General features: G+C 41.6%; 1 protein-coding gene across 3 annotated transcripts in view; it reads left to right on the forward strand.

Annotated features, from left to right (window-relative positions):
* The window catches only part of tprb (translocated promoter region b, nuclear basket protein), a 20,396-nt gene continuing 7,979 nt past the window's right edge, over positions 1-12,417 (forward strand). For 2 of the 3 annotated variants that reach the window (XM_058378975.1, XM_058378976.1), the window contains exons 1-27: positions 1-188; positions 1,177-1,281; positions 1,421-1,494; positions 1,612-1,708; positions 1,795-1,898; positions 2,385-2,549; positions 2,818-2,910; positions 2,988-3,068; positions 3,358-3,445; positions 4,444-4,584; positions 4,653-4,756; positions 5,010-5,207; positions 5,384-5,491; positions 6,132-6,361; positions 6,636-6,799; positions 6,890-7,032; positions 8,015-8,163; positions 8,320-8,482; positions 8,802-8,936; positions 9,020-9,160; positions 9,777-9,942; positions 10,459-10,625; positions 10,725-10,877; positions 11,053-11,373; positions 11,535-11,722; positions 11,873-12,020; positions 12,100-12,237. In XM_058378975.1, coding sequence (XP_058234958.1) covers positions 38-188; positions 1,177-1,281; positions 1,421-1,494; positions 1,612-1,708; positions 1,795-1,898; positions 2,385-2,549; positions 2,818-2,910; positions 2,988-3,068; positions 3,358-3,445; positions 4,444-4,584; positions 4,653-4,756; positions 5,010-5,207; positions 5,384-5,491; positions 6,132-6,361; positions 6,636-6,799; positions 6,890-7,032; positions 8,015-8,163; positions 8,320-8,482; positions 8,802-8,936; positions 9,020-9,160; positions 9,777-9,942; positions 10,459-10,625; positions 10,725-10,877; positions 11,053-11,373; positions 11,535-11,722; positions 11,873-12,020; positions 12,100-12,237 — 3,915 coding nt within the window. In that variant the 5' untranslated portion in view covers positions 1-37. The remainder of the gene's footprint in view (positions 189-1,176; positions 1,282-1,420; positions 1,495-1,611; positions 1,709-1,794; positions 1,899-2,384; positions 2,550-2,817; positions 2,911-2,987; positions 3,069-3,357; positions 3,446-4,443; positions 4,585-4,652; positions 4,757-5,009; positions 5,208-5,383; positions 5,492-6,131; positions 6,362-6,635; positions 6,800-6,889; positions 7,033-8,014; positions 8,164-8,319; positions 8,483-8,801; positions 8,937-9,019; positions 9,161-9,776; positions 9,943-10,458; positions 10,626-10,724; positions 10,878-11,052; positions 11,374-11,534; positions 11,723-11,872; positions 12,021-12,099; positions 12,238-12,417) is intronic. The other variant, XM_058378977.1, reaches the window with a different exon arrangement.

Genomic DNA, 12,417 nt, shown 5'->3' on the forward strand with positions numbered 1-12,417 from the left:
GAAGAAGAGAGCAGCCTGCGCGCAAACGAGACGAAAAATGGCGGCGGTGCTGCAGCAGATCCTGGAGCGAACTGAGTTATCTAAACTCTCCAAAACACTGCAGGGGAAACTGGAGAAATATCTAGCGGAGCAGCAGAGTGAGGTCGATTACTTTAAAGCCCAGTATGAGCAGCTTCGCGTGGACAGCGGTAAATATGCTGCTTCTTTCCTCACACTGAACAGGCAGTGGGCGAGTTAACTGGTTAAATAGGTTAGTTAGCCAGCTAAGCTCAGGGGAATGAGAGTGTAGCTTTTAGCATGCAGAAAGGTTAGAGCCCTGGTCTAAGTTCCTCACATATTTTTTACACAGCAGCAGGAGCAGGGGTTGTGTCTCCTGACCAGCTTTATGTGGTTAGCTCGCTTTACTGGGTCTGATCTGTTAGCTCGCTAGCTAAAGTCAATAAGAGTACAATGATAACAGCAGCAGTGTCTGTGTGATGAAAAGCTCCATACACGCCGAGAGGTGTGGGGTTTATTTGTCGTGTAAATTTAAGTTATTTAAAGAAATATGTTAGTTGAATCATAAAGAGCAGCTGTGTAATGTGCCCTGTTTATCACACTGTTTATCTGCGCTGTGTTTTCCTCTTCATATCTCAGTTCAGCAGCAAACACGTGACCCGTTGACTGACACACACACACACACACACACACACACACTCTCCTGAATGATCGTCATACTCACCAGCAAAACGACCTCTCGCTTTTATTTTACAGCACGTCAGGCGTCTTTCTTCAGGTGTTTTGGGGTGTCAGTAAAAATGTGTCTTTAGTGTTGTTTTGTAACTGTGTCTTTAATTGCCTACCATGAACTGAAGGATGAGATGATTTATACAAGTCAGCTTGAATTCTTCATTCTCATGTTGATTGCTTTTCTATTAAAGCACAGTATTCACAGTATTCACGCCTCTAATATACTTCATTTGTAACGTACGGCCCTGATAATAATCCACGTCCTGTGGTGTGATATTGTACACTGCTCAGCGGAGTTACTCTGCACCTTGAAGTGGATTCATTTTGTATAAATCTATGGTTTAGCATGTGTCCCACTTCTGCCTTTATAATTTATCACCACCGTGTGCTTTGGATGGATTTTTCAAGTATCACAGGGCTTTTTTTTGGCTGTGTTTTTCTGTTTAGAGCAACAGTATGCTGACCTGGAGAAGCGGTGCACAGAGAGCCAGGATCAGTGTCTGTCTATAACAAAAGACCATCAGAAACTCCAGGAAGAGTTCACATCACTTGGTAAGCACTTTTAAATCTTTGTGCCTTTTTAAAAAATGAATAAATGATCTGCTGATCTTCTGTAGGACTTTTATTCCACAAACCCAGATATCTTGATTGCAACCAGTGCGTTAGTGATGCTAGTTCTGCTATGTTACAGACGAAGAGCTGAAATCTCTCCGTGAGAAGACAAAGGAACAGGAGTCCTCGTATGCAAAGCTGGAGTCAGAGCAGGTAAAATAATAAGAGTGTATAATAATAATAATAATAATAATATGTGGGTGTGCTTGGTTCTGGATCTGACTAGTGTATGGAGTGTGATGAACTCACCCATTCTGTATCACTGTGCAGAAGGAGCTCTCTAAATTAAAGGATGAGCTGGAGGCTGAGAAGCGAGACCTAGTGCGCACACTGGAAAGGACATCACAAGAGGTCGAGGGCCAGAGTGGTAAGTTTTATAAAACACTAAATGCATTGTGCATCTGGAAAACTGATGGGGTAACCCTAACCCTGTTGAATTTATTTCTGCTTCAGATGATTTAAAAAGGCTCACTGATCGGCTGGTGGAAGTCAACGCTACAAATCTGCAGTTGCGCTTGAAGCTCGATGAGCTGGAGGCTTTGGAAGTCTCAATCAAGGTACACTTCAACAAGACATGGAGGTTTTGTGAATAAACTTTTAATCTTCTTGTTGAATATTTTTCTGGATTCACCACTAGGTGGCATTGTTTTCCACCTTTCTGTCTGTGTCCCAGAATCTCTGCTTGATATCTTAAGTTGAATGATTGTAGGATGGTATTAAAGGTTTTTTTAGGGCTTTGGCTCTGGATCTGTAAAGAGAACATTACTATAATCAGTACATGAGCCAATAAAAGCACATTTTTCGTATTTAGGGAGGAAGAGTGAAGAGGGAGAACACCAAGATCGAAGATTTAACATGTACACTGTCAGAATCAACACAGAAACACACGACCTGGATATCTGTGATTTGGTGTCTAATCTAAATTTAAAAAATAAGTTCATCCACAGCTTTGCTGTTTTTCATGTAAACCTGCCACTTCAGTTTGCAATGCCTAGTGTTGTGTAAGGAAAGCTCACTGCAGCACTACAACTGTGTGTCTGCAGTACAAAGAGAAACGTCTGGAGCAGGAGAAGGAGTTGCTCCAGGGGCAGGTGAGCTGGCTGAGTGAGGAACTGAAGACCAAAAGTGAGGAGCTTCTCTGTCTGTCGCGGGAGAAAGGCAGCGAGATTCTAGAGCTGAAGTGCAGCCTGAACAACAAAGGAGATGAGGTACAATATCTCAGGCTTCAGGTCTGACAGCATCACTGATACAGAGGACTAAGAAAAGACGTTTTTCTACCGTGACTATATCACGTTTGTAAATCCAGTTTATAATTTTATAAAAATAGTAATAGTCTTGGCACATCAATGGAGAAACAAGTTATTTCATAGCTCTTTTAGACATTTCCCTCAAAGCAGCTTAACAGATCTCTGTATGAAGTATTAAATCCCTAATGAACAGTGGTGAGAAACATGCTTGTGTGTGTTTTTTGCATAGTGTACCAGAGTACAGGACCAACTGGCCAGTCTCAAATCCTCCAACGAAAACCTTCAGAAGCAAACTGAGGACTTGATTAGCAAACTGAAAGAGGTGAGCTGATATTTCTTTACTTTACTGTCTTACCAGTTACTGCAGGACATCGACTAACACCATCTTTTCCCATTTAGGCTAAAGAACAACAAGCTCTTTCAGAAGAGAAGTTCCAAAATGAGCTCAATGCTAACATCAAGCTGTCTAACCTGTACAAGGTAACTCACTTGTCATGCTGGGTAGGAGTGTGGGCCAGGCTAACATTTTCATTTCAGAATAGTTCTCATGTTTCTCAGTAACATGATCTCATATTTTAAAAAATACAGCATGTTTTAAGTTAAATACAACTTTACATGAAAAGTTCAACTTGAATAAAATGTCAGATTTCAGCATTGAATATTGGTGATGTATTCTTGGCTATTTTTGGTTATGTTCATGTAAAAAAGGGTTTATATTTAATAAGAGCTGAGTGTTATTTTCCTGGGTGTTGTGATGGTGATTATTCAGGGAGCTGCAGCAGATGCAGAGGCCAAGAGTGAAGAGCTGAGCCGAGCCGTAGAGGAGCTGCATAAACTACTGAAGGAAGCTGGAGATGGTGAGAGGAGAGAAACTCTCTGGTCTATTACTGTTACACAAGATTAGCATTAACATGCTGTGTGTATGTGTGTTTCTAAGAAATCATGCAAGTGGCTCTAATGAAAAAAAAAATTGTATAGAAGGATTTATTTATCTCAAATTGGACAAAATACACATAATATTATAAATGAAGTCCATTTTATTTTAAATAAAACATACACTGATCAGCCATAACATTAAAACCACCTGCCTAATATTGTGCGAGTTCCCCTTGTGCCGTCAAAACACTTCCAACATGTTGAGGCAAGAACTCCACAAGATCTCCATCTCTGAAGGTGTGCTGTGGTATCTGGAACGTTAGATCACGATTATTAGAAGTTGATCACATCAATCAGATGCTAGAGATCTGGAGAATTTGGAGGCCAAGTCAACACCTAGAGCTCTTTATGTTCCTCAAACCATTTCCTGAACAATGTTAGCAGTGTGTCAGGACACATCATCCTGCTGAAAGAGGACACTGACATTAGGGAACATCTTTGCCATGAAGCAGTGTATTTGATCTGGAACAGTGTTCAGGTAGGTGGCTCATGGTCACAATAACATCCACATCAATGCAGAACATTGCTCAGAGCATCACACTGCCTCTGCTAGCTCGCCTTCTTCCCATAGTGCATCCTTGTCATCTCTACTCTAGGAAAATGACACACACACAGACCTGGTTGTCCACATGACTGTCAGTGGCTTTAATGTCATGGCTCATTGTTGTCTATTTATGATATTAACTTGTTTGTGACTGCTTTTCATCTAAAACCAATTCATTGTGTTGTAAAAATGGTAGTGAATATGCTGCATGTTTGCTTTTGAATGTTTTAGCCCAATATGATCACAACTGATCAGATATGGACAAAAAAAGATTCTATTGATTGTACACTCCAAAGAAGCTAATGGTCATTAGTGAATGAATATCTTTAAATAGGCATTTTGTGGAATGACCAATGAGCTGTGTTTTGTGGGCAGCTCACAAAGCTATGGAGATGAAGCTGGCTGAGGCAGAGAGCTGCAAACAGAAGGAGGTGGCCGAACTGAAGGAGCGTATTGCTGTCCTCGAGAAAGAACTGGACAACGCCAATGACCTTCTGTCAGACACCACGCGCAGAGGTCAGCAGCGTTCCTCTGCTTACACTAGCAAGTGTGTATGTAAAGTAATTCATGCTTTATGTTAACAGCTGGCACCATATCTGCACCAGTTCTCCCAGATGACCAGCTCAGCACAATGTCTCCCACTGCAGCAGCAGTTACCAAGATCAGACCAGGCATGAAGCTCACAGAGGTACATCATCCAGGAGCTGGTGGTTGTTTTTTTTTTTTTTTTGTTTGTTTTTTTTATTGTTAATGCTAATAATAGCCATCAGTTAACATTACACAAATAGTACTAGCAAAATTAGCATTTTCAGACATTACTGTAGTTCAACTGAGTAATGAATGAAATGGAAATTCATGTTGCAGGAGTTTTGCATGGCACCAGGCTGTATGAACATAGCTCTTATATATGTTGTGTATATTGTCACATGCTTGCTTTACAGATCTACACAGCATATGTGGAGTCCCAGGAGCAGCTGCAACTGGAGAAACTGGAGAACAAACGCGTGAACAAATACCTGGACGACATTGTGCAGGAGGTTGAGGGTAAAGCACCCGTACTGAAGAGGCAGAGGGAGGAGCTGGAGCGTGCACAGAAATCTGTGGCAAGTCTGTCTGCCAAGCTGGAGCATGCTGTGCAGGTATGGAAGAAGAGAGAAAACTAGTGAGAATCTGCAGCAATGCCTTTTTTTAACTTAGGTGTATGAGATAGACATGAAATATTTTAAAAGTAAGAGTGTTGTGTAGCTGTTCTAGAAACTTCATATTTCAAATATCTTTCATTTCCCCTGTATAATCCTGTGTCTTGGTGTGGCAGGAGGTACAGCGCTTGCAGAAGGAAGCAGACGAGGCCAAGAAACACTCCTCCGTCCTGGAAAGAGACAATCAGAGGTTCGAGGTGCAGCTGCGTGACATGGCTCACCAGGTGAGGCTTTTTGGAGTAAAAAGCCATTTGTACAAAACGCTGTATAAATGAGTGGAAAAGAAAAGCCAGAATATCTCTGAGACCCTCTAGTGGCTGGATGCAGTACAACTTATATTCCTGCATCTCCATAATTTATTTTCAGAAATATTTTCTGGAGTTCTGTTGCTGTTTGTTCACCTCAAAGAACAATTCTGTAGAAAAGCCATAACAGACCCTCAGCATTAATTCTGTGCAGTTAATCCAGGATGTTGTTCTGTTAGTGTAAAATGAAACAAAATGAAATGATGTACAACTTTGAGAAACTGTAGAGAAACCAGGTAACTAATAACACATATATATATAGTGCAAAAATACAGTGGCAGCGGTTTAGGTAGTGCAAATCGAAATAAACATATATAGCAGTGGATGAAATATTAACAAGGGTTTCTGCTTCCAGTTTTGACTTACAGTCAAGATAGAGATATTTAGTTGAACCAAAATTAGACTTCGAGACTGCAGACTGGAAGTAAATGGCACTCTATTGTTCACTCACAAATACAGTCATTTGTTTCTGCTGCTAGTCCTGAAAATGTCTGGACGTTTTTTTCTGTTGGTATTTCCAGCATCTCATTGGATTAATGCATCTTCCTGTGTGTCTCAGGTTCGTGTGTTGCTGGTTGAGCTGGAGGAGGCACGTGGGAATCACGTGGTCCGTGACGAGGATGAAGTGTGCTCGGCTGACGTGAGCAGTACGTCTGAGGTAATATCGCAGCACCTGGTCTCGTTCCGCAGCGTGGAGGAACTGCAACAGCAGAATCAGCGGCTGCTGGTGGCCCTGCGTGAGCTTGGGGAAGAGCAGGAGAAAGGAGAGATGGAGGTTGAAGGCACCAAGTGAGTGGCTCACTGTTGAGCAATATTACCTGACAAGTCACCTCTTTCTTTTAGGGTTTTAAGAAGAGCAATTTACTACACATAATGAACATGTATTTTATTTTTATGAGGACTTTTACAATACAGACCTTGTTAATAAACTTTTACAGACATTATGGTGCCTTAACTCACAATTGCCAGTATAGCTAAAGAGGATATAGTTAAAGAAGAAGAAAGTTGAAAAGGAACCAAGACTCTCATCAGTGAAGTAATTATTATGTGTGTATATTTGCAGGCAGACTGAGCTACAGAATAGTTTGGAGAAGGCCCAGATTGAGCTGGAGCAGCTTCGTGATCAGCGTGCACACCAGATGCAGCTGGTCGAGTCCATTGTGCGTCAGCGAGACATGTACCGTGTCCTGCTTGCCCAGGCTACAGGCGTCAGCTTCCCTCAGCAAGGTGACCGCAGCTTGACTGAAACTTGACTTTTATAATTCAGACTTTTATAATTTAGACTAATTTTCTCTTAATGTAATGATTGGACCTTAGGCTCTTCTCCAGAGGAGTTCTCCCTCACCTCCACACCCCGTCGTTCTCCTGCAGCCACGCCCACTGCAGCTACACCAACTGGCCTTGTCTCCGCAGCAATCGAGTCCACAGAGACGGTGGAGGCCAAGGCTGCCCTGAAACAGGTGAGGCAGGCGGAGTGACCCCTCTAATACAGTGTGCACTACAGAGCACGCAGGCAACTGCTGGACAAGATAGGAAAAAACAGTTTCGAATAGGTTAAAGGAGTTGTATGCAGACATATGTCAATATTTTGTTCGGCGTAATTCTGTTTAGCTTTATTTTATAGTGCTTTTACCAACAGACATTGCAGTGAAGCAGCTTTACAGAAATCTACTTCTAGGTCTAAATACCTGATGAAGAAGAGGTAATGGCAGATAAAATAGGATCATTTCAACAGGAAAACTGTCCAGTCTCAGAAGGGAACCACATTATAAGAAGTACAAAATGTTTTAATTAAAATATAGGATGTTGAATGAGCAAACTGGAAATAAGAATCTTGAGATGGATTTCAGCAGCAGATCCACTGCAGTATGTAAAAAACACAACAATTATTATCCAGGAGTTTTCAAATGCTGTGTCTCTTGCTGCACTTTATTGTTTATAGTTTAATGTACAGTGAGCGCAGTGTCGCCTGGTTGTCAAAATCCTGGAAAAATGTGGATGTAGCAATATTTTTTTTCCCCAAAAACATAAAACACCCAAAAACATTGAAAACCATTCTTCCTGAGTCTCACATTCTTTTGCTATTGCCACCTTTTTCCTCCACCCAAAAACACTCATACCAACAAAAATGTTTGGTTTGAAAACTTTTGCCATGTTGCAGAATGTCATCACAGCAACCCTGGGCTCAGTAATGTCTTCAGCTCTGTTCCGCATCCAATTCTGCTGTTAAGTTAAAGCTCATTTTGCCCACAGATTAATCCTTCAACAATACATGTTAATGAGTCAGAAGCTAAACGACCCACATATATGATAAAAGGATTGATGTCTTTGTATTTATTCGCATTGCAATAAGTGTGAAAAAAGGTACAGTTCTGCATGAATGTAAATGTTTGTGACTTTGGAATAACTCGGAGGTGTCTGTGTGTTGTGGTGTGTGTCTAGCTCCAAGAGGTGTTTGGAGCCTATAAGAAAGAGAAGGCTGAACGTGAGAAGGTTCTGACTGAGCAGTGTGAGAAGCTGCAAGACCAAGTGTCAGAACTGAGATCCCAGAACACCAAGGTTTCCACTCAGCTGGAGTTTGCCTCTAAACGGTGAGTTCTGAGGTCTACAAATACGTTTTTTTGAACAATTCATCACTATACATCAATGCGGTTTAATTCCATATGCCATGTATTTCACTTTATACACGTATTTTACTATACACGTATTATTACAGATGTATAGAAAAGTGTGTGTGTGTGTACCAGATATGAGATGCTGCAGGATAATGTGGAAGGTTACCGTAAGGAGATTGCCTCTCTGAGGGAGAAAACCCAGAAGCAGGCGGCCATGGGGCAGAAGAGTGAGCAGATGGTCCACACACTCACACAAGACTTGCGTGCAGCAAATGAGAAATTGTCAATGATTGAAGTAAGTGTGTTTAAGCTCCGCCTACTTATATAATCAACTTTGTATTAATGTTGATGAAATATGAGTAGAATCAATGTAGATAGCATGCTTTAAAGCAACACTTAAGAGTTAAATGCTGAAAGACTTACCACTTTTATATAATAACAATCACGGCTCGATTCTTGTAGGTTGGTATTTTAGTGAATCTATGATCCAGATGCAACTGATTACAATTTGTTCCTAGTAAAAGTGTGTCGAATAAAGTCAATCTGGAAACTGTGTATGGAAGTTCGTACTCAGGATTGTGTAATGAAATATGAATAATGTTGTGCCCCCTCAGTCACAAGCAGAGAGCCTGCGCAAGGAGAGAGACATGCTGAAGATGGTGGAGTCCAGTCTGAGCCAGGAGAAAGAGTCGATCCTGGCTCAGCAGAGGAACCAGAACCTCCTGCTCACCAATTTTAAATCCATGCAGGTACTGAAGCCATTGGCATTGTTCAACATTCACCGACATTCAAAGCAGATGGTGTGTTTTGAGGTGTCCATATGTTCTCTCAGGCCACACTGGAGCGTGCGGAGACAGAAACTCGGCAGCGGCTCACAGCACAGGTGGAGAAGCAGGAACGTGAGATTTCCCAACTGCAGAAGAAACTGGAGCATGAGGTGGAGCAGAGACATGCTCTGGCACGTAATCATGATGTAAGTGCTCGCTATGTCTTCTCTCTTGCATTCGGTCATGTGTTGTCTAATTTAAATGTTTCTTTGGACTGTCTTTAACTTCAAACCAGAATATGATACAGCTGTACCACACAGATGTGCTGAGGTATGACACTCGGCTCGACTTGGTTAAATACTGCTGTATGATGAGAACAATGCCAATGATTGCGGTGTTCATGTAAAAGCTGAAGCTGTAGAATCTGTAAACTTCGCTCAAAGAGATGATTAGATGAGAGAGCTGGACCGACTAAAGTGCCGCTGCGTCGTCTCTTCAGGTAGAGATGAATTATCAGATTGTGGTAGAACAGAACTATGGGAAATGGAGCCAAAGTAAAAACAGTCTAAACATGATAAAGGTACAGGATAGAAGTTTAAACTAAAAACTCTGTGCCACTGAAGATCACATCATTAATATTACAATTTTGTCCCCTTTCTAGAGTAAAGAACATTCAGGTTATTGTAGTTCTGTTCACATCCTCTTTATGTTGTACGTTACTCCACAGTAATGAGTGCACAATATTTCATCTCACTGAAACGAAATAAAAAGATGAGTTTCATTTGAGCTCATGGGAGCCTGAATGTGGTTTACTTTTTACAGAAGCAGCTTTTGGATGCTAAGAAGCAGTTGGAGGTACAGTGCGCATTGCACCAAAGGACCAGAGAGCAGCTCGGTACCACACAGCAGGAGCTCAGCAGTCTCCAGCAGCAGCTGAACACCAGAGAGAGAAGGGTTTCCTCACCCAGCACTGACCCAGGCCTCACAGGTAACATCCACAATTTATTAATACACTTTAGACCATTTAGCTGTGTGGCCCTTTAAAGAACTGAGTAATGGAATATTTAGATGTATCATGAGCAAAGCAGCACATGAAGAAAGAAAAGGAAAATCTGAATTTTTAAAGTGTGATCAAAACCGAAGTCTTTCTCTGCTCAGTCTGGGTGATGTTTGTCATCCCCCAGTGTTTTAAGTCTTTACTGGTTTGTTGTATTTTAGCATGTTTAAAATTAACATAGTCTTTTTGTTATTTCCTGATTAACTAGGGTCAGTAACTAGTACTTTCCTGTTGACGTAAATGTCAGTGACCAGTTCTGTAAAATATTAGTTTAAGGCTCACACGTCATCATTTCTTCCTTCTATATTAGTAAAATAGAGAGAAACATGTGATCATGCTGACTTACCTCAGTGGATAAGCGATGTACTATTAATGCTATGACTGAATTGTGTCCTTCAGGATTAATAAAGTTCTATCTTATCTTACCTCATCCCTTACCTGCCACAGGGCTGCAGGGTGGTGAAGAGGATGTAGAGGAACTGCGTAAGCGTCTGAATGAAGCTAAGAGCAGATCTGAGGAGCTGGCCGAGAGACTGGAGAGCACCACTACCTCTCTTGAACAGTACAGAGCCATGTGCCTGAGCCTGGAGGAGGCCCTGGAGAAAGAGAAACAGGTGATTTGGTCTTTTTAAATATAATTAATACTTTGGATGAGTAAAACTACATTTTAGTAGGAGTTAAACACTTTTGCTGATTTGCGGTTTCTCTTTCAGGTTACCGAACAGGTGAAGACATCAGTTGAAAGCCAGGTTTCAGAGGCTCATGAGCAGCTTCAGCAACTGGAAAAGAAGCTTCTAGAAGTTGAGAAGGAGAAAAATGAAATACAGGAAGAGAAACAGAAAGCTGTGGCAGCCATTGAGCAGCAGGTGCAGTTCTTGCATTGTACTTCAAAAAATGATCTTAGGGCAATTGTATTAAAACAAAGGACCAACTGAGCTGTATGTGCTGTATGTCTAAGCATCTAGTATCATTATCATTTGTGTGTGTGTGTGTGCATATATATATTTTATATTTTAAAGCGTAATTCGTTCCTGGTTTCAGGTGAGCGAGCTGCAGCGGAACCTGAGCCACCTGCAGGCCGAGCATCAGGAATTGTTGCAGAAGGCAGCTATGGCAGCCGCTCAAGAGCAGCAGGCTGTGCTGGACAGCCAAGAGCAGGCACGTCTCGCCACAGAGGCCCAGGATAAGTACGAGCAGGAGATGCTGTTGCATGCAGCCGACGTGGAGGCTCTGCAGGCAGCCAAAGCCCAGGCCCAACATGCCTCACAGCTCCGGCAGCAGCTTGAAGAAAAGATCCAGACTGTCAGCACACAGCTGTTTGAGGCCCGAGTTTCCTGGGAGGAGCAGGAAAAGATCCTCAAAGTATGTTTCAGCAATACGATCATCACTGGGAAAATTACACATCATGTATTCTCATATATGAGAGAGCAACAGAGTACTGTTTTATTTATTTATTTATATTTTTACTTGAATTAACTAAAACATTTTACTTCCTGTGGTCTGTTTTTCTTTCTGTCTCCCAGGAGGAGCAGACTAATATAGAGTCACGCTGTCAGGAGTTGCAGAAGCAGAACGAGCTCCTACACGAGCAGATTCAAGCCATGAGTGGAAAGATGGCAACCCAGCTGCAGCAGACAGCCGGAGATAGCTCGCTGAACGTTTCTCTCACGGAGGAGGGGAAGTCTCAGGAGCAGCTCCTTGAGATCCTCAGGTTCCATTTCAATTCATTCATTTAAAATTATATATATATATATATATATATATATATATATAAACTTTTTTTTTTTTTTTTTTTTTTTTTTTTTTCTATTAATAATTTTTCCCCCATTTGCTATATTAACTCTGCTGTGGGTACATAAAGGTTTGTTCGTCGGGAGAAAGAGATAGCAGAGTCGCGTTTTGAGGTGGCTCAGGGAGAGAGTCTGAGGCACAGACTGCGAGTGGAGCACCTGGAGCGAGAACTGAAGGAGGTCCAGGACTCGCTTAATGCTGAGAGAGAAAGGATGCAGGTATGGCAATTTTTATTCAAGTTAAAGCTTTTGCACTTTTCTGCAGACCTTGTTGTCTTACATCTTCCACTCTTTAAAGGTGACTGCAAAAACCTTGTCCCAACATGATGAGCTGATGAAGAAGACTGAGACCATGAACGTCCTGGTGGAGACTAATAAGATGCTGCGGGATGAGAAGGAAAGACTGGAGCAGGAGCTGCAGCAGACTCAAGCGAAGGTAAAACAAAACAGATTGATGTTTAAATTGTTTACCAAACTATTGACCCACATGTGGAGTCGCTTGAATAATCTGTTGGACCGTGAGTATTTTCATTAATTCATTTTAAAAATGAATACTAGACATAATATTTTGTGTGTTAGTTTTCTGTTACTGACAGTCTCATGCAAACAAGCCACC

The sequence above is a fragment of the Hemibagrus wyckioides genome, linkage group LG25 (assembly GCF_019097595.1).
Source record: "Hemibagrus wyckioides isolate EC202008001 linkage group LG25, SWU_Hwy_1.0, whole genome shotgun sequence".
NCBI classification, from domain to species: domain Eukaryota; kingdom Metazoa; phylum Chordata; class Actinopteri; order Siluriformes; family Bagridae; genus Hemibagrus; species Hemibagrus wyckioides.